This window comes from Macadamia integrifolia, chromosome 10, assembly GCF_013358625.1.
Source record: "Macadamia integrifolia cultivar HAES 741 chromosome 10, SCU_Mint_v3, whole genome shotgun sequence".
In the NCBI taxonomy this organism is placed as follows: domain Eukaryota; kingdom Viridiplantae; phylum Streptophyta; class Magnoliopsida; order Proteales; family Proteaceae; genus Macadamia; species Macadamia integrifolia.
In genome coordinates, this window is record NC_056566.1 from 33,601,601 (window position 1) to 33,623,650 (window position 22,050).

The 22,050-nt window shown below is 35.7% G+C and overlaps 2 protein-coding genes and 1 pseudogene across 3 annotated transcripts; all 3 read right to left on the bottom strand.

Annotated features, from left to right (window-relative positions):
- Positions 1-174: 174 nt before the first annotated feature.
- Positions 175-21,247, bottom strand: LOC122090703 (barwin-like). 2 transcript variants are annotated; one of them, XM_042660376.1, is made up of 3 exons: positions 21,215-21,247; positions 706-1,003; positions 175-586 (listed from the first exon to the last, which is right to left on the bottom strand). In XM_042660376.1, the coding sequence occupies exons 2-3, from the start codon at positions 970-972 to the stop codon at positions 422-424; spliced, it is 432 nt and encodes a 143-aa protein (XP_042516310.1). In that variant the 5' UTR covers positions 973-1,003; positions 21,215-21,247; the 3' UTR covers positions 175-421. The 2 variants fall into 2 exon arrangements, with proteins under 2 accessions (XP_042516310.1, XP_042516309.1); XM_042660375.1 differs by lacking the exon at positions 21,215-21,247 and having other exon boundaries at positions 706-1,022.
- Positions 6,536-7,304, bottom strand: LOC122090702 (barwin-like). Its single transcript, XM_042660374.1, has 2 exons — positions 6,954-7,304; positions 6,536-6,858 (listed from the first exon to the last, which is right to left on the bottom strand). The coding sequence occupies exons 1-2, from the start codon at positions 7,221-7,223 to the stop codon at positions 6,694-6,696; spliced, it is 435 nt and encodes a 144-aa protein (XP_042516308.1). The 5' UTR covers positions 7,224-7,304; the 3' UTR covers positions 6,536-6,693.
- On the bottom strand, positions 18,870-19,714 carry LOC122090701 (annotated as a pseudogene).
- Positions 21,248-22,050: the final 803 nt, after the last annotated feature.

Here is a 22,050-nt window from a genome sequence, read left to right on the forward strand (position 1 = left end):
CATTAGAGCCTCTTAAAACAACAATGGAACATGAAATTTCTTTAGCATGTAAAAAAAAAAAAAAAAAGGCAAATCCAGATCGGCAAGTATCAATCTATTTTGTCCTTATATATATTTTTTTTAAATATAATTTTTGTACTACTTTACCCTTGAAACGATACGGATAATCAATTCGAATCGATCAAGGATCGGGGATTGATCTCAATCAATACCAATACCGATTCTTGTTACTTCAAGTAACGTATTCTTTTCTTAACATCCAAACATAGCAAAGAAAGAAGCTCTAATGGCAACAAAGAAATGTGGAATAAGACGGAATTGTGGAAGCATTAACTTTTGAATTTTGTTAGGGTTATAAAGGGTTGCTTTCCTTATTTAAGCATTTGAATGTAGACAAGTACTTTCTTTCTTTCATTCATCATCAGCAGCTGACGAACGTGTAGTCCACGGTAAGGTGGCCCTGCTGGTAGCCATAGCCATCAGTGTCGAGCTTCTGGAACGCACTCCAATCCAAATCCAAGCCTCCATTAGAGCACTGATCCACGATCCTCACTGTTAACTGAGCCCCAGTTCTTGTATTGGTCACCTGCAATCAATTTGTTATAGATAAATTAAAAAGGGTTTCAGCATATGATGCTAGTCCTTATCCTGAAAACTATGCAGGACATATGTTCGACGAAATTACTAAAAGAGCTTATAACTTACGCTCAAGCATAGGCCGCAGGCGGCCTCGCCAGTGGGGCCAGAGGGGCCACAGAAGGCAGTCCATTCGTACTGGCTGCGCCAAGCGAGGGACTGGTTAGCGTCCCATGTAGCACAGTAAGCGCTCACGGCGTTCAAGTCGTAATTGTTCTGAGCCGCGTTGTAGTAATTGTAAGTTGCTATCACGTTCGAAGCGCTCTGTGCCATCGCCCCTCCTGTTATACTCAGCACCAACGCAACGCACACAATTTGATAGTATGTACTCCTCATCTTCTCTCTCTCTCTCTCTCTCTCTCTCTCTCTTGTATTAGTGGTTTCTGGGTGTGTGGTGGGGTGAAGATGGTGCAAAGAAGGCCTGATTTTATAGAGTTTTTTTTTTTGGTTGGGGGGGGGGTGGGGGTGTGGTGGGTTGGAAGTCTTGGTCCTCCTGAAGCAATGTATGAATATAGTTACCAAATGGTACTCCCTGAGATGTCCCTCCTTTCATGATAGAGTCGTAAAGGAAGAGAAGTCTTAAGTCTGTTTTGTTGAAAATCCAAATTGGTGAGGCGACTTCATGCTTCAGACCTTGAAGGCCTCATGTGAAAAACTCAAATCCATATATTTAAGAATGAAAAAAGGATTGGGTCTTCATTTTTGTCTTCGTTTCGGATAGGTTATATAGATTGGGTGTATTGCTGACCATGACCCTTTCTTGGTAAGCAATTGCTGATTGCATTTTTTCTGGTTTCCTTTTCCAGTTTTATAATGCCAGTTAATTAATATTAATTGATAGTCAAAAATACGATTTCGATTCGCATCTATATCTATATCCGGTCAAAGATATAATCTATTTTTTTTTTTCTTCAAATAGATAACCAACTAATAATAAAAAAAACTAATGATCTTGAGGGTTCTGAAGATTTGATAAGTTTGAGAGAATGAGTAACAGAGCTGAGATGTAAACGGATTAAGAGCAAATCGTATCTCTCGGATGGGGGAAGGTCTAGGTTACACAAGTCAGGATTGTAAATGGATAGATAAAAATCCGAATTCGATTCACATCTGTATCCATTTGGAGGGTTATTCCGTATATCCAATCACATCTGATCCATATTCGATCCATATAAATCTTTAACTTAAATGCTTCGATTTGTGTCCATTAAGAATTTGAATTACAGCCAATGGGTCGGGGTGCACATGGAGGCATAAACAGGGTCAGTGTTTTTGCCTTTAATGGAGGGGTGGGGCAATCATCTTGCCCCTCCTATGTGTCAGTGCAACATCCACATTCCCGGAGAGATTTCCCTAAATTTAAACTATGAATTTGAGAATTATAGTGAAGCAGAAATAGAGTTTGATGGGACTGATGTTGGGGGGGGGATATTTATTCACTAGATTTGTTGAGTTTGCTATGACTTGGGTTATAATCGAGTTGGTCATTTCTTACCTTGGTTGAGTTTACATGACTCTTGATTAAGTTTTTCGAAATTTTAACAAGATCCAAGTGATTTGCCTTTATCAGAACCTGATTTCTCAAATATGGTTAATAGACAATCGAGATCTCTTTGATTAAAATCAACGAAAAAGTTGAAATTGACTTGATTAATCACTATTTGATCCGTTCCAATTTCAGCCATGAGGTGATTTTGTATGTGTGTGTGTGTGATTTTTTTAATTAATTAAAGCAATTTTGAACCAATTAGGATTGAAATAAAGATTTTTCATTTGGAGATTTACATGCGTTCTCGCTCGATACACACACTTTAGAACCAAGATACACGCATTTCTTTTAATGGACCATTGAGGTCCAAGGACATTAGTTAAGTCTAGGGCCTGTACTGATCACCAATAGTAATTAAGATCATGCCCATGTCATTAGAGTTGAGATTCCCTGCATTAGGGGTGTCAACCGGTCTGGATGGGCCGGTCTTGGTTGAATTTAATTGGGCTCGGCTAAATTCTAGGACTGCACTGTGAACGCCTATTTAGCTAAACAGGCTTAGTTAAGACAGACATGGTATGGTTTATAATTGGACCGGTCGGTCTCAGGCTATAATCGGGCTGCCATATATGGACCTTAACCGGGCCTTAGTTGGGCTATGGACTTTTTTATTCCCAAATGGGCATTAAACGAGCCTTCTTAAATTATATGCAATAGTTAAAGTACTCAAGTTGATAAGCTTATTCTATTGAAAGCACAGTTCTACCCCAAGCATGTCGTGCAAACCTAACATTAATTCATCACCACAATTACATAAATTTCAATTTTTAATTTTAATTATCTATCATTAAAGATGTTTGTTTATCAATCAATTTCTTGTCCATCTTGAAAATTGGAATAAACACACTTGGATATTTTCTTGGTGGTGAAATGAGAATGTCAAGTGGTATTAAAGGGTTGGGCTTAAAGGAGTCGATTCAGGTCAGACTCACAAACCTGTTGAGCCGGTCAGGTGCCTGTTGGGTTAGGTGGCTGCACCGTGTACTACCCATTTTTGAGCCCGACACATTTATTAATCGGGCTGGTCCAGGTCAGGCCTAACTTGACACCCCTACCCTGCACATAGATTCACTCGTACTCACATTGGGTGCTGACACCTATCTCATTTATCGCAATTTAAATGGTGAAAAAAGATATTTATGAAAACAAAAAGGCCAAGTGCTGGCAACGAAGTGTATGTTCACCTCATTCGCCTCAAGAAGCGAGTGGTTCTAAGTTCGACTTTTCTTATCTTATTGGAATTACTCACACGAGGTGTGTAGTACTTTTCATAACTTTCAGTGAAAATTGGATGATTCTTATTCAACCTTGAAATAACACGATTCATGTGATTGTGGGATCAGAATGGGTCCACTGGACTAGTCAGCTGATTAAACTATGATATGAGCCAGTTTTAATGAGTATGACCAAGGTAGGCTATGTTTGAAGTATTCTTTGTCATTACCCCGCCCCAAAAAAAGAAAAGAAAAAGAAAAAATAAAGAAAGAAAGAAAGAAAAGAAAGTATTCTCATTTGATTCAGGATGATTGGAATAAGAGTCGATGGATATGGATTCCAAGACTTTACACCTCTCCCCACCCCCATAGAAAACGAAAGAAAGGTAGACTATCTCACATGAGCATCTCATTTTTTCTTCTTTTTCCCTTTTCCTCAATAAATACGTATCTCGATTGAGTTCATGGCATAAGTTAAGGTCTCTCTCTCTCTCTCTCTCTCTCTGAGAAAAATTTGTCATTTTTTAAGGGAGAATAGAGATAGACACAAAAAGGAACTAACTTAAGCAAGAAAAAACATAATCAAATATTTATATTATAGGGGAAGAAAAAGAAAACGGCTTTGCTATGTCGAAAGTCCTATTTGAAATAACTTCCCACTTTCAAGGTGACACCACAACAAATCCTTAAATTAGGCTGTGGGAAAGCGATTTGAAATGTAACTTTTTCAGACAATTTATTGGAGAGAAAGCTTTCCTTGACCTCGTGGTTAAAGAACCGTAGAGCCATCAATGATCATAAATATTTGCTTTAAAAATGGTTGGCAATCCCTATAAATAATATTTGAACTTGTAAGTCAACATAAAGAGAGTGGCTGAAAGGAAACTAGGTCCATTTATTAGAATGATTATTGAAAAGATTATAGGTGCAACTATTGGAATATGCTTTTATTGATTCTTGCATATGAGTATAGCACATGCTACATACCAGAGCCTGTGGCCAATGGGAGGATGCGAACATCTTTAGCGTAGCGTAGTATGATGTTTTGGCACCCGTTGTGCCTTGGTGCAGGTACACTCTATCGGGTAGCTTATTTCTTCCTAATTTTTATTTGAGTTTTGCTAGTAATATCATTTTTTCTTTTCTACGTGAACTATCATAACTATTGGTAAAGTAAAAATTTCATCCCTTTGTATACTTTGTAGAGGCAATGCATTCTTTTCTTGAGACAATTACATGATTACCCATTTTTCAGTTTCTTTTTACAAAATTACCCAACTTATATTTCAGTTAACAAAAATACATAAAAATAGGTTTGTGTTTACAAAATTACCCAAAACCATGCCCTCCCTCATCACATATATATTTTTTGACATTTTTACCCTTTACTTTCATTTCCTTCTCTTTCCCATCCTTGGCTACTACCAAGCCAGCACCTTCAAGATACGGCGCCACCCATTCGCCCCAGTCCAAGTCCTCACCCTTCCACCCTTGCTATCTCCACTATGCAGCCTCAAAGTGTGCCACCTATTGGTACATCTTGAACCACTCCCTCGTTGTGGCAAGAATTTCGGCGATGAAATAGCGCAGAGATAGCGAAGAGCAAAGAACGAAGAGAAGAGGATATGAAAGGTACAAGCTCATTATGCTAGGACAGAAATCACCTTTATACTCGATTGAGGCACATGAGCCGAAAAGCTTCGAAAGTCCATTTCGAGATATAATTATCATCTATCAGGACTTTTCATTCTACAATGGAGGAGATGACCTCTCTATTGACTGCACAAACCATGTCCAAGCAACCCGAGAATCAATCAGAAGGGGAATTCCGATTTGAGATGGAAAAACAATTTCTTTTCTCTTTGAAAATAAGAGATGTGGCCTATTTTGTTTCAATTAGGAAAACAGGGGCGGAGCCCCTTGTTAATTTGTCTATTATTTTATTAGAAAACTCTCTCTCTCCCTGGGTTGAACTAGAAAAACAGGGTTCTGCTGTCTCTCCCTCTCTTTGGGTTGAATTAGAAAAACAGTTTCCACTCTCTCCGTTGATTTTTTTTCATGTTCTTCTTTCAACTTTGAACCCATGGTATTACTCAACCAATTTCTGAACAAGAGTAACATGGGATTAGATTTTTGACATAAAGAATCTATTAAAAGTAATCAATGGTAGATTTACAGGGGTGTGTTGCACATTGGGGAAGGTCTCCAAGACCTTCCGAGCTTTGGTCGATAGCATTGATTGCAAGTTCACTTATTGGGTCCTTTTCATTTCCATTCCCGCTCATGTCGATCTCCTAGAACGGAGCTTTTGGAAAAATGTTGCTTCTTTTGTAATCAAGCTCAAGGATCTTCGAAGTCACTTTGCTTTATAGGAAAAATCATTTGCTGGATAAACTCAAACGAGGCAGCCAAGTATGTAATTCAGTGGGATGGATAGGAGAGGGGAGGCTGCGAACAGAGACATAGTTAGAAGGATGGGAGAGTAAGAGGGACATGATGGTGTGGGGGTGGGGCTGGTTGGTGGTGATAGTGATGATAATAGTTGCAGCGACAGCGTGGATGTATCAACAGTGGTGGTAGCGGCACCAACACCCTTGCAAGGTGGACATGGTGATCGTAAAAGCGAAGGTGGATGGAAACCAGGGATCCAAATGTAAAAAAAAAGTAAGTGAGAAAGGGAGAGACATTGTTTTGGCACCGACACCCTTGCAAGGTGGACATGGTGATCGTAAAAGCGAAGGTGGATGGAAACCAGGGGTCCATATGTAAAAAAAGATAAGTGAGAGAGGGAGGGACACTGTTTTGGATATTTTTGTAATACCCAAACTCGATTTGGGTAATTTAGTTACCACAAACATGTACTCGGTAATTTTTGTAAATAAAAACTTAATTTTGAGTAATCTTGTAATTTTTTCAAAAAAATTTGGCTGCTAGGTTACAATTAAGAAATATAATAATTCATTTCTTATCAGAGTTCACAAATTTCCTCCAGGTTTTAATACTTTTTAAGATTTCATCTCTTTGACTGCCACATACTGCAACCGGGTAGCGGCTAAATTTTGTTACGTTTTTTTGGCATTCAAAGATAGGAAGAAAGAAGCTCGATGGCCAATAGAAATCTGGGACAAGACCGAACTGTGGAAGCATTCATGTTTTTGAATTTTATTAGGAGTAACAAAGGGGTTGCTTTCCTTATTTATGCGTTTACATGGTGACGATCACAACATCAAAACCACTAGTTTTTAATCGATTAAATATATAATACTAGTAGTAGACAAGTGGCTCATTCGATGATCAACAGCTGACGAACGAGTAGTCGACGATAAGATGGCCCTGTTGGTAGCCATTGCCATCAGTGTCGAGCTTCTGGAACGCACTCCAGTCCAAATCCAAACCTCCATTAGAGCACTGATCCACGATCCTCACTGTTAGCTTTGTCCCAGTCCTAGTGTTGGTCACCTGCAATCAATTGCGATTCAAAACTGAGAGTTCTTTTCCTTAAAACTATGCAGGATATATGTTCGACGAAATTACTAAAAGAGCTTATTACTTACACTCAAGCATTTGCCGCAGGCAGCCTGGCCGGTGGGACCGGAAGGGCCACAGAAGGCAGTCCATTCGTACTGGCTGCGCCAAGCGAGGGACTGGTTGGCGTCCCATGTAGCACAGTAAGCGCTTACGGCGTTCAAGTCGTAATTGTTCTGAGACGCGTTGTAGTAATGGTACGTTGCCCTCACGTTCGAAGCGCTCTGTGCCATTGCACCTGATGCTATACTCAGCACCAACGCAACGCACACAACTTGATAGTATGCACCACTCTTCATCTTCTCTCTCTCTCTCTCTCTTCTTGTAATTTGTGGTTTGTGGGTGTGATCTGTGTGGAGGAAGATGGTGCAAGAAGGCCTGAATTTATAGAGTTGAGGGTTGGGGGTGGGGGAGGTGGCGGCCTGGCCTGGGACTTGGAAGTCTTGGTCCTCCTGAATAAATGTATGAGGATAAATACCAAATCACCCATACAGGGTACTAGGGTACCTCCTTTCATTATAGAGTCGTAGAGGAAGAGAAGTCGGTTTTGTTGAAAATCCAAAATGGTGAGGCGGCTTCAGCCTTTCAGCTTTCAGCCCTTCAAGGACTTCCAAGATAGGGTTGGGGAATAGGGGGAATTAGTCCTTAAAAGTCAGATTAGCCTAACTGTACCACCTCATCACATGGGTCTTCATTTTTGCCGCATATAGTAATAAATGTACCTATTTACCAGCTAATGTTATGGATTGGGTTTATAACTGATGAGGCAACTGAAAACCAAATTTTAAAACTATGTAGAACAAACAATCACATAATGAACATAAATTTACATGATTGGGTTAGATTTGTTTATGTCCGTGATAAAATGAGATTTTACATCACTATCAATGGAGATAAGATGAGATTCTACTTCACTATTAACGAAAAATAGGACTATAATACTTGTTTTTACACCTCTCTCAAACAATTTACCGAGAAAGAATCATCACTAGATATAATAGGTTATTATTTTGAATTATCTTTACTTATCCTTGCTAATTTCTTATTATTATTATTATAAGTAATTTTGATTTGGCATTTGATGATTTAAAAGGTTATTATTTTGAATTGGCATTTGGGATGAAAGTTTGGATGTCAAAAATGAGACTGGATCAATTGAATTGATAAGAAACTGTACTAAATCAAAATCAATCTATAACTTCTTATTCATTGTTCGATTAATTTTTTTTTATCGATATGATATTATATTTAAAATAATATAATATATATATATATATATATATGGACAAAGTTTTTCTTCACTGGGTGATGACATTCATTGCGCGATCCAAGTGTCTTAAATTCTGCCTCCCACCTCCCTTGAGTGGTCTTAATCTCACGTAGTGAAGGAGGCAAGGAAACTCGGTCCTTTATATATAATCAATTTTTTGATACATTTTATATGTATAAAAATCTGAGACCGAGGGGATAATAGATTGATAAGGGTCTGTTAATTAAAAAAGCCGTTAACGTATCAGAAACGATCAGACCAATAGCTACTAGTTTCAAATTCGCTTATTTTGTTGACTGAACTATTCATCTGTTTAAAATTGAAATGAACGAATATATAAAAAGACTAAAAGGAAAAAAAAAACCACCCAACTGACTTTTTGACGCCCTTAGATTTAAATCCATTCAACTAGTAATTAATTACTCACAATAGTTTACTAATTTCTGTTTAATTAAAAAAATTATTATTTTTTCCCCTTTTAATGGGAAATCTGGTAGGGAACTTGGAAGAGAAGATGGATGATAAAAGATGCTTTTAAAATAAACTATCAGATTGGGCGCATTTCGACCCGATACAAATGATCCGTATTAGCATGAGAATAGCAGAAATCGAAGACTCGGTCAACTGAAATGTGTATTTTTCATATAAAAGATCTTTCAATTGAGAAAAATTCATTGACTCAATTAAATCAATGATTTATTATTAGAATAGATAGCAACAGCCATTTTATTGGGATAATTTTTTTTTTCTCCAATAAATTTACATGTTTCATGAATGGAAAATTTTGGATACCATTTTCGCTACCTTTATTAAAAACTATGGATGGAAGGTTCCTTTTTCTGAGTAGAAAAAAACATCACAAGGGAAAACTTGTATTGTCCAAACACTATCCACCGACAATGGAGATGATGAAGGCGTGATTAATTGTTAGAAATTTCCAGTTAGTTGTAATTTGAAATTTCATATTTTTTAAATTCATGAATTATCTGACAATTGGAGAAAAGGAGAGGGTTTAAGGACACGTGGCATACTATGTGGTGGCTTATCAGGTCTCTTTGCCGCATAAAGTCTACCAAGCATATCAAATTGAAGTAACAATGCGACTTTATAGGAGTTAGAATATGACTTTTTAGAAGTTAGAATCAGAGGACCAAAACTTTTCTTAATGTGGTCTTAAATTGGTTGGAAAACGAAAGAGTGGGAAAAAAAAAATTGTGATTGAACTTGACTTTTCATTACGTCTTGAGTTTTTTTATTTTTTAGATAGGTAGAGATGGAAAATAGATAACAGACCTCCTAGTGAGCATGGATTTTTTATCATCATAATTTATCAACTGTACTAGATAATTATTAATAAAATAAATTTCTCTCACCAAATGAATATTCACTTTAAGGGCTGTTTTTTTTGTGTTGAGTTGGCAAGGAAGACAACTAACATTAACTATTTGTTTTCTCGTGAAATTCGAGAGGTTTTTGCATACTTAATTATGTCTCGTACAAGTCATAGAAGTTGATGATGAACAAATAGACGTTAAGGTTATTAATTTCCGTGCTTAGTGGGATGCAAAAACATCCTCTACAATGAGTATCAGATGATCGAGAGGACCTTGAGGCACGTGTTTGGAGACTCTCAGTCATTCGATGCTCACTGCAACGCCACAATCACTGCAGAGAATAATCACACTGGTGGGACTGTCAAGAATTTGTTATTTTATTTCTCATTTTATAAAAGTAGATTCGGTGATGGATTATTTTGATGGTAGACATAATGCATGTATGATGCTTACTGTTCTTTATTCATATATCATATATTAAGTTCAAGTGGAAATAGAATAGAATGAGGACCAAAAGGTTCGAACTCGAGACTTAGGTGTGCATGAACTTTTACAGCAGCATACTACACCAATTGTGCTGGGAAGCTGTCCTGATTTGAGATCTGTTTCACACTCACTAAAGGTGGCAGATTGGTACCATTCATGCATTTTACCCTAGCCGCCTTGGTTGGGTAAGGTTTTTATTCTGACCAAATAGGGAGGATAAAGATAAAAAGGATGCTTAATTACCTACCAAGCTAAATGGGGTGGGTTAGGATAAAGGGTGTCGTATATATTCTCCTTGTTTACCAGTCTAGGTAGGGCCAATTAGGTGATTTTACGAGTTTTCTTATGTATTTTACTTACATATATAGTGATCCAATGCCCAACTCATATGTGCCCTGTCGAATCCACTAATGGTCCATGATCTATGTCACCAACCCAAATACCATTTATAATGTTTTATGATTGATAATTTTACATTAAAGTACCTAGGCCTAGGGTGTCAACTGGTTGGTCTCGGTCAAGTCTAATTGGATCTCACCATTTTCCTCCTTGCACCGTGATAGCTCAATAGGTGTTCCGGTTTATATGTGGCAGGCATGGACACAAGTATAAATGATCAGTCGGTTTTTGAGCTAAACGGGTTCTAAACGAGCTTTAAACAGATTTTTACACCATTTGCCACTAAACAAGCTTCAACTGTACACATTGTCTGAAAATCCGAAATGGATTCTAACCAGGCTTTAAATGCATATGCCCAAATCGAGCTATAACCAAGCAAAATACACCATATTAAACCATGAATCATGAGAAAAACTATTTCCATTAGACTAGTGCAAACTCCATGCCCACTTGAAGTTAGCGGCAAACCCATGATCATGTAGATTGGGCCCATTATGATTTTACAAGGATAATAAAGGGTCGGGTTAAGTGGGGCTCTTACAAAGTTAGTCCCGGTTGGACGATTTTCAGGTAGGACCTCCGCATTAAGAACAATTGAAACCAGAAAGAAAATTTAGCAGATATGTTCACAAAACCTATGCTTACAAAGATTATTACTTAATCATCTAAATGAATGAATTTAGATGATTAAGTAATCATGAATAATTGAAATCAGAAAGAAATTTAGTGGATAGTTCACAAAACCTATGCTTACAAAGATTAAGGTTTAATCATCTAAATGAATGAGTTTAAGACCCGTGTCATAGGTTATGTGATTAATACTTAACAAATATGAAGAGGTAGAGTACTGGATTAGGTTCAAAAGGTAAAAACAAAGCCACCAGATAATAAAAATGTAGTACCACTACCACCACAATGACAGGAGAATGATTAATAATCTCTTAATCAAGATGGATCTCATGAAATGTATGTTGTTGTTAACCATGGTGCAAACTTTGGGTTGGCCTAAGCAGATGTAGGAGATGAGGCCATCTACTAATTAGAGTTTAAAAAAGAAACTTTAAACAACCCGAAGACCAAGATAAAGGGACAAGGCTGGTAGAAAATGTTTATTTTTATAAAAAGGATGTCATGAAGGTTGATTGATAGGATATAGATGATGAACTAGCTGATTATGCAGATAAGGAAAAGTTCAAAAAATTTAACTTTACCTGTATTTTATAGTATAATTTATCAAACTTATTATAAGTTCAAGTCCTAAAGACACCTACAGTCTATAACGATGTGCCTAACTTTGTTTAATAAACTCAGTATTTATGTTTCGTCTTATCAATATTTTGAAACTTAAAGGGGGGGCGGAATTGTTAGATTTTATTTTGTTAAAGTATTATTTCTAAGTTTCAAAATAAACTATTTTCTCTCTTACAAAAAAAAAATTATATATATTAAATAAAACCATTTTCCCCCTTGGAGAGCTAAGAAAAATTTGTAAAAGAAAAAAAAAAAACCTTTTAAGAATACTCCCATTGGTTTCCAAATTCCAACAAGTGAAAGGAATAAGCTAACAAGTATTCATAAATACTTTTAGGTATAAGGCTACTAGAGGAGAGAGAGACTATCCCTTCCCTTTGTGAGTGCCCCTATTCTTATACAGAGAGTGCCCCTGTTCTTATACAATTTGATATTCTATGAGTTTTAACTTGATCTTTATTAGTACATTCTGTGATATATATGTAAGATTTCCAATTAGGTGGGCTAGCATAGTCAAAGATTTGTTTCTAAAACCGGTTTAGTGACGTTGACTACAGATGGAGTAACCAGAAATAATCCAATATTATTAGTAAGTGATCTCTACGGAGATATTGGATTCTATTAGCACACCTTAATGGTATGAAATATTTATAACTATGTGTAGACCTAAGGTATTGTTTTCTTAATAGGGAGGAAACCCTAATTTTATTGCAGGGTTGGTCCCTATCCTCACTTCTATATATAATTATCACTGACCCATCAAATGAGGCTAATGACTTAAAGCAAAAGAAAAAGAGGGTAGACCAGATCAACATTGATCGTGTTGTACAAGGAGCATACGAAAAGAGAATTGAGGAGATGTTATTTTACAGCCATAGATTCAGGTATGCCTAAAATATGTCTTTGTAGTGTTTATCGTGCATGCTCATTGATCTCCATGAATCGTTTCTACATTTATTTTCTATCGATGTTATCAGAGCTTATTCATGATGAGTCAATGGACTGCAATTTTATGAGAATCATGTAATGAATAATTTCTGCTTGTTAAAGGGTTTATTTCATATGTCTAGTAGGGCCGTTGCATTATTCATTTTATGAGTTGCAAACTTTAGAGTTTTCTAAGCTTCTATTTTCGTTTTGGGAATGAGATTCTCTTCTATATTATTAAATAAATAAATTGAATATTTGAGACGTGTTTCCTTGTTTGAAGAAAACGTACATAAGGCTTAATTTTTATTTACATTAGTTTAGTAAACCGTGAAGTGGTCACTATTACCTAATGTTATGAAAGCGATGGTGTGCCAAGTGCCAACAAGTTCACCAAGATCTAGGATCAAGAGGGTGATATAGCCGAATATGATATTAGAAAAATTAATATGAGGAATTTAATTAGTTATCTCATTCCATGGATTTTCTTAGGAGAACCCGCCTTGTATTGAATAGTCATCGTGGGAGATGAGTTATTTTACAAAGATTTAAAAGGAAAAAAAAAAAAAGGTGAAATAAAGATTAAGACGTTGGGCTATTGGCTTAAATGTCCGGTATCGAATTTGGACCGGATCAGATTTTATTTGATAGATTCCCCTTCATTTTAATAAAATATTTTTATTACCATTTACATTTATGCTTTACCGGATCCATTAGAATTGACATCGGATTCGATCCAGCTGATATTGACCAATATAAGTCAATTTTTTTTTGTTTAAAACTTAAACTTGAATTGGGCCAAGCCCATGTGTTTTTGTTTTGATTTTTTTTTTTTTAAAGTAAAGTTATATCTAATAGGCTAAGTCCATATGTTTTATATTTTAGAAACTAAGTTAAATGGGCTGAGCCCATGGTCTTTTATAAAATAACGGTTTGTTTAAAAAAACTTAACACTAATGGGCTCAAGCCCAACACTTTCTATATATAAATATTATGGGCCAGTAAATTGATTATTATGGTTCAATCAAAGAGAAAGGTCTTCATTCCGAGATAAACAACTTTGATCGTTTACAACTTCTCTGAAGGTCGGCTTTGATGTCGGTAAGTATTGCTTCGTCGGCTCGGATTGATTTCTTGAGTAGCTTGGAATAAGTTTTGGTGCTTTTAACTTTTAACTAAGTAACATAATCTCGAGTTTTTTTTTTTTTTAGTTGGTGCTAATTTTCAGTTAATAAACGAGTGAGAATGTAATGAGCTTAGATTTGTTTGACTTTGATGTTTCTAAAGATTAAGATTCTCTTGTTACTTTTTTATTTCTTTAATCGGAGAGCTTTCCAGTTGTAGATTCAAATTACTCTCAGAAGCTTCTATGTAGTCCATGTTATAGCAGAATCAGAAACACCCAATTTTGACTTTTCAAGATAATCTTGTCTGGTTTTGCAGGTCTATGATGAAGGGTAAGGTTATAGATTCAAAGACCCATCCTTAAAGTTTTTTTTTTTTTTTTTTTAAAGGTTAAACGGTAGCCTATGGGTGTTTAAAAGTTTGTTTTGGGTTGCCCATATTTATTTAAGTGTAATGGGTTGAAGCTTATGGGCCTAATTTGAAATATGCTGAATTGAATCAAATTAAATCCATTTTTGTAAACCAAATAAAATTGTAGACCACTATAATGTTGAACACGTGTATTTCAAGCATTGCTTGATTAGATCCAACGATCCAAATCAACATGGGTTGAGACCAATCCTACACTTGATCTTTTGAGACTTAGCATTGGTATTGTGTCATAGGTAAAATAATAATAATAATAATACTAATAATAATAATAAAATCCAGTGTCTTGATAAAGTCCCCTTAAAGTGATTAAATCCTAAACCAACCCAAAATCAAGATGAATTGGTTCTACCAAAATTGTGCCATGACTGAACCGATCAAGTTGGTCAATTCAGATATCCGACACATTGACTCCGAAATTGAACCATTTGGATTTTTCAATGGATCGTCGAAAAATCCACTGGGAAAAGTCATCAACATTGACAGATGTTAAATAGGAAAATATTTATTAAAAAAAATAATCTATTATTTTTGTATTTAGTCATAGAACCAATTGGTCATTGATTAATGTGTTGAAAATTGTTTATGTTATTCATATTGTGAAGGATTTTATCATTTGAAATAGTTTTATATGGTAAAGGTCAATTTTCACATAATATCTAATGAGATTTTTTAGATTTAAAGCAATTATATTGAGAGTCCCAAGACCTTGTGAATAATAAAATATCATTGATCTTCATGATGTCACTTTATCATGTACTTGGGATGTTGTGGATAATTATAATTCAAACCAGTGGGAGGATGTAATTATGTACTCTAAAATGTTGTTTATGGTTCGACCAATGGATGTATGTTTAATATACTGGATTGAATTTAAAACAAGAAAAAGAGACCTATATTTTGTATTCCATAACTGTTTTGGAACAGCTATAGTGTTTTGTCTTTATTCTATAGCGGCTTCTGTATTGTATTTTTGTTTATGCATGTTTCTGCACTAGTTTATCATTACCATGATATTAAAAAAAGTCATTTATGAATGACGTAAATAGAAAATTAATGTCATTTTGTGTTTACATATCATATTTAGAACACCCTATGATGAATAAATATATTAGAATTAAATTGGGTGTAAGCTTCTGCACATGATTAGCTATATAACACATTTTTAGAAAACCATGAAAAGGTGATGTGGATTCCACCAAAGTGATGTATTTTATTATTTCATGGTTTTCCCTAGGGCAGCATAGTAGATGACATTTGCCTAAAGATAATGTCACCAAAGTTAAAGAAAATGACAGTAACTTAAGGTTTCTGATCCCAAAGGTGAGGGGATTTCAAAAGTTATTGTTATTTTCACAGTTAATACAAGAAAATGAGAGGATCAGTGTATTCATGTCCCAAAGAATAATGATGCAGTTTCAATTATAACTTTTGAGTGATATAGTCATTACAGTAAATGCACGTAAATCTCACGAAGTTGAACTTTGTTATTAGTGTGGTCTATTTAAATGGGCTTCAACGAATTTTTTTGTGGGTAGAGTTGACATCTTAAAGATTAATATTAATGATGATACATATTCTCACATTTGAGATGTTATGACACAAGATCATCCTACGTTGCTTGTATATGTTGATAATTTATTAACTATTTTCATCATAGTTTCAATGAAATCCGGTTTTAGAGTCTAATAATTAGATAGATCATAAACAATTTATGCAAATGGAATCAGAAATCGTTTAATTTTGATTTATTGAAATGGCTTCTGAAATCTGTTTATACTGTTGATTATTTTGGCCTTATTTATTCAAGCCAACAGTTATATTTAGTTCTAATATGAATTTATGTTGACTCCTATAAATAAAACTTTTATTAGGTCATATAGTCTTACTCTCTTATATTAGTGGGAGAATAAATTATTATCTTATTGAGAGTGATAGATGCATTATACATATTTTATTATGCATATTACACTTGTCGTTTCATGAATTTTAAGTCAATCTAGGGTATTTTGATGTTTTCTTTGATGTTATATTTATCGTCCGTGACATCAGGTTTCATAATGAGACACATAATTATGAATTTTAACACCCCATTATGATTGAAAATATCACAAGTGCATTGTTTAAGTAATACTTCTTTGAATTTATATGCCCTATGTGAACTTGTGATAATGTGTAATTTTATCATCGAAATAAAATAGATATATCGTACTTAAATGATTTAAATGAGTCCATTGAAGTTTAAGTAGCTTATTGGTATAAAACCTATGAAGTTGTTTACACTTAATATGGATCTAAGCACATATTACTTTTATTTATTAATGATTTATTGTTGTTTTGATCTAGTGAATTATTTAGTTCATGTGCCCCATCAACTAATGAACTGTTAACATACAAAAATTAAGAGACTTTATTGTGATTGGCTTAAAGTTTATGGACTAATGTTTATATTAGATATTAAAGTCATTTGAATTGAAAGTTCATACTTGTATACAACTTCGTATATCTAATGAATTGTGAATAAAGTAACATATTTCATGTGTTTTTTGTTATCATGAATAAATGTTATGAACTTTCATATTTAGCATGTTGTCATTATAGAAAATACCATATTTGGATTTTTATTTATTTATGGTAATGGCTGAAAGTACAAAGCTATCATAATAAGAATGCGCATACTTTGATAACTGTTAAATTATGGTGTTACCATATTGACTATTAAGATTTATAATGGGTTCTTTTTGTGGGCTTATGTTGAATATTTTTATTAATTAATAATGAAATAGTTCATCTTGTTGTTTACACCTAAAATCTAAATCCACGGGCATTTGGTAGCAATCCAAGTCTATAGGTTTTCATAGTTTCAGTGATTAAGTTCCACTTAGTGGGCTAGTTATTGAGATTGTGAAATTACTATTGATTATTCAGGATAGATTGCAGTCAAGGAGACCTTATGACGAATAATGTGCTTTTGCCATCATAGATGAGTCTTTATTTGGTCGATTTCACTTGATAGTGTGAGGGTGACATTTTGGGCTTCAAAACTTTGGAGGTTCTTGTCTTGCCACCACAGGTGATAGAATCTTCAGAGTGGTGTTGTTTCGAGCGTCTACCCTTGTATGTGAAAGATTTCACTACGTGTTGGACAATCTTGCTACCACAGGTGTGACACCGATGACATCAGATCTTTTCTCAGTTTCTATTTTCCTATAGTTATTGAAAATAATACTGGGATAAATCTGATTAATAGCCCAATTAGTCAGATTTAATTTTACTGTTGGGAAGTTTAATATGTATTTTTTTCTTGCATATTGTATATTTTGATAAATATGTATGATTATATTTGCTAGCTTTGACTTCCCAGCTATTTTCTGTTAAAAATTTTGAATAGTTCCAATTTGAAGGAATGAAACTTATCCTTTAATATTTATCTAGCTATTATGATAATAGATTTTAATCTTGAATTGATATGCTTCCTAAGCCAGTAGTTGTTAATTATGTTTAAGCTAAGGTTCTTTATGAAAATGGGAGGAATCGAATATGTCTATCTAAATATCAGTGAGAGTAAGCTCGTGAATCATAAATTTCTATAGAATTACATTATTACAGATACAATAATTACTTGTCAAATAGTTAAGAGTTTGATTCCAAAAGTTTTTCAAGTGCATGTTATTGATAAAAGACTTGTTAGTTCTTTTGATGTATTTTATTAGTGGGAGCTTTGCTCATATATTCAGATCCATCTGATTTTCAATTTTATTTTGTATTTGTGATGCATTATTATTGTTCTTAAGAATATACATGTATTTTTATTGGCCATTTGTTTATGTGTATACACTTATTTATTTGCCTCCTACATAAAAGAGAGACTATATATGTGGATATATGTGGTGAATTTACCTCATTCGATATCTGAGGTTTCAGTCAATACATGCACATCCAGTCACTAGTAAAGCCTTGATTGATTGAGGTTTAGTGAGAGTGTTTTGGGACATTCGGACCTTGTCTCAATGAGCTTCTTAGATTGAAGATTGAGCGTTTGGGGAACGATTGTAATTAATGATACCTTCAATATCTGTCTCATAGAGCTCATTTGGTTTCTGAGCCTGAACCAATTTGGAAATAAACATGATGATCACTATTGTATGTTATTTTCATACCACACTTTCACATTGTTCAGCCCAAGTCGGTGAGGTTATGAGCACTTTGACGTGTTTGGTCCCATGTCACTTTAGATGTGATAGTTTAGTGTTTGTAATTGTCATTCAGACCAAGGCATTTTGTTTAAGGTGTACTCTATTCGACACTATTTTGTTTGTGACCACATTTAGTTTATCTAAACTGGAGAGTCTTTTAAATAAATTTTAAAATCTAAAACTTGTGACATATGCTGCCCAAGTGGGAGATTGTAAGATTTCCAATTAGGTCGGCTAGCATAGTCAAAGATTTGTTTCCAAAACCGGTTTAGTGGTATTGACTACAGATGGAGTAAGCAGAAAGAATCCAATATTATTAGTAAGTGATCTCTATGGAGATATTGGATTCTATTAGCACACCTTAATGGTATGAAATATTTATAACTATGTATAGACCTAAGGTATTGTTTCCTTAATAGGGAGGAAACCCTAATTTCTCTATCCGCACCCCTATATATAGTTATCACTGACCCATTAAGTGAGACTAATGATTTAAAGCAAAAGAAAAAGAGGGTAGACCAGATCAACATTGATCGTGTTGTACAAGGAGCATACAAAAAGAGAATTGAGGAGATGTTATTCTGCAGCTATAGATTCAGGTATGCCTAAAACATGTCTTTGTAGTGTTTATCATGCATGCTCATTGATCTCCATGAATCGTTTCTGCATTTATTTTCTATCAATATAATTATAAGTCACACAAGTCTTATACTTATAATTGTCTGACATAATATTTCCTTACAACTGATCAAATCGTAGTTGACGATGAGGTGTCCCTGGTTATAACCATTGCCATCAGTGTCGAGCTTTTGGAACGTAGTCCAGTCCAAATCCAATCCTCCATTAGAGCACTGATCCACGATCCTCATTGTTAACTGAGCCCTAGTCCTCGTGTTGGTCACCTGCAATCAAGTGTGAATCCAAACTAAAGGGTGTTAACATATGATGCGAACTCTTTCCCTGAAAACTATGCAGGACATGTGTTCGACGAAATTACTAAAAGAACTTATTACTTACCCTCAAGCATTTGCCACAGGCAGCCTGGCCGGTGGGGCCAGCAGGCCCGCAGAAGGCAGTCCAATCGTACTGGCTGCGCCAAGCAAGGGATTGGTTGGCGTCCCATGTAGAGCAGTAAGCTCATGGCGTTCAAGTCGTAATTGTTCTGAGCCGTGTTGTAGTAATGGTAAGTTGCTCTCACGTTCGAAGCACTCTGTGCCATTGCACCTACTGTTATACTCAGCAACAAAGCAAGACACACAACTTGATAGCATGCACTACTTCTCATCTCCCTCTCTCTCTCTCTCTCTCTCTCTCTCTAATATGTGTCTTAATTTGGAGTTTCTGGGTGTGACCTGTGTGGTGGGGCAAGATGGTGTAAGAAGGCCTGAATTAATAGAGTTGAGGGAGGGAGGGCTGGCTTGGGACTTCGAAGTCTTGGTCCTCCTGTAGAATAACTAAACCAAGCCACGTATTGCTGACCATGGATTTTTTCTCTTCTGGTAAAGCTATTGCTGACCACGGCTTGATAGAGATGTATGCATTTTTTTCCTCCTGTAGGACAACTAAACCATGCCGCGTATTGCTGACCATGGCTTTTTCCTCTTCTGGTAAAGCTATTGCTGACCACGGCTTGATAGATGTATGCATTTTTTCTTACCTTTCACAAGTTAGGTATCAGTCAAGAATCGAGATCAGATCAAACAGGATCAATATTAATACCAATTCGATTCCTCAAACCGTGATGGAGGGTTCCTTTTTTTTCTCTTGAACTTTTTTTGAAGGGAAGAAGGGAAAAGTTATTATGTCCGCACGCTATCCACCGACAAACGATATGATGGAAGACGTTGTTTTCGTATGAAATTTCCAAGCGGGTTGGATTTTGAAAACTCCATCTTCCAATTCAAGGAATTACCTGACAACTGGGGAAAAGGGGGGAAAATAGTCCTCTATTTTTCTCATCCCTATTTTTCCTTGTTTTGCTACCAATAAAACGTGACACGTGGACTACTTTAAGACCAACGCACCGGATGTAATAATCCTCACCCAATCTTGACCGTTGGTCTCCTTATTATTCACGTGTCGCGTTCTGCAGGTAGCAAAACAAGGAAAAACATGGATGGGAAAAACAGAGGATTTTGATCCGAAAAGGGGTGGGATTGAGGGATATGTGGCATGCGTTGTTTGGTTTTTAGGGTTTCTTATTTACCGCAAAAAGTCTACCTAATATATCGGGGGATTGGGTTCCTCTCGTTTGCGCTTATTAACCTTGGTCTTGTCCATGGCCATGGTTAATCTAGGAACGAAACATGGTGATTCGATGATATAATGGTTCTTGTTGTCTCGTTCTTTGAGTCTTTGTCAGCATCTCATTTTTTTTTGTTTTTATCAAATCATTGGTTCATTGTCTCACCATGTGTTGTTCATCCAAATAGCTATGGGTCAATCTGGATGATGGGCACTAAAGAGAAGAGCCGAATCCTATACTAGGACTCATGAGTATATGTGTATGTCTTGTATGTGTGAAAATAGTCTGCAATCACTGCATCATGTAGTGAGCCTTGAGTGGCTAAGAGTTCCTTGGGATGCATGCCTAGATGCTCTCAAATGTTCGTTGGTCATTGCATGTCACTGCTCCCTGCAGAGGATGTGAACTCATCTTGTATATCTTAGTACTCTACTATTTAGAATTACCTTGACTCGACAACATGCTTAGATGCTCTCAAATGTTCGTTGCTCATTGCATGTCACCACTCCCTGCAGAGGATGTGAACTCATCTTGTATATCTTAGTACTCTGCTATTTAGAATTACCTTGACTCGACAAGGAAATACTCAGGAATACAAAATTTTGGCTATTTAAGGACAGATGAAGACCTCTCTCTCTCTCTCTCTCTCTCTCTCTCTCTCTCTCTCTCTAACACATTTGAGTGAAAGTCAGGAGTGTCCACCAATTGGGCCTAGTTGGTTTTAGTTGGGCCTAATTAGTGAGGTTCTCACCAATTTAAAGCCATGCACTGTTTTCTCCAATTTAGGTAATTAGACCTTGTAGTCTGGGGATAAAGACAAGTTTCTATTTGATAGATCAATTATCGATCCATAATGAAGTTAATTGGGAGTTAAGTGGATTAATTGATTAATCGAGCTATAAATTGTCCTTAATTGGGCCATAAACAGCATAATAGGGCTAAATTTACTTAAACGATTGATTATCGATCGATCACAATATTCAGTCAGTCTTGATCAAGAAGAACATCTGATTATTAATCGGTTGGTGCTCAATCCCCACAATTTAGTTATGAGTCTGCTTGGTCTCAAGATTCAACCGGTAGGTTTAGGTCCGGTCAACCGGTGCATGACACCTTTCGACACTTCTAGACTCAAGGTGTTGACGGGATGATCTTGGGTTCGGACAAGGTTCAAACGGATGTGGTTTGAGGAAACGATATCAGAATCTGTCGATCTGTATCGGTTTAGGAAGAGGATGATACCAATTACTGGCCGAACCCATATCATTGTAATGGTACGGACCAAGAATAAAGACATAAAAAAAAGTGATTTAAAGAAAAAATGGAGGAAAAACCAATACGGCCCGACCTGGATTGGTATAGACAGTAATACCATGTCTGATACCGTGAACTTAAACCAGGAAAACAGATGAACCCAAAAAAATTCAAGTTTTCGAGATATCCCTACAAACCTTGCTTTCTCTA

Coding starts and splice junctions, on each gene's coding strand:
- LOC122090702 (XM_042660374.1), bottom strand. CDS start 7,223: ATGAAGAGTGGTGCATACTATCAAGTTGTGTGCGTTGCGTTGGTGCTG. Junction 6,859..6,953: donor CCTGCGGCAAATGCTTGAGT/GTAAGTAATAAG, acceptor AATTGATTGCAG/GTGACCAACACTAGGACTGG.
- LOC122090703 (XM_042660376.1), bottom strand. CDS start 972: ATGAGGAGTACATACTATCAAATTGTGTGCGTTGCGTTGGTGCTGAGT. Junction 587..705: donor CCTGCGGCCTATGCTTGAGC/GTAAGTTATAAG, acceptor AATTGATTGCAG/GTGACCAATACAAGAACTGG.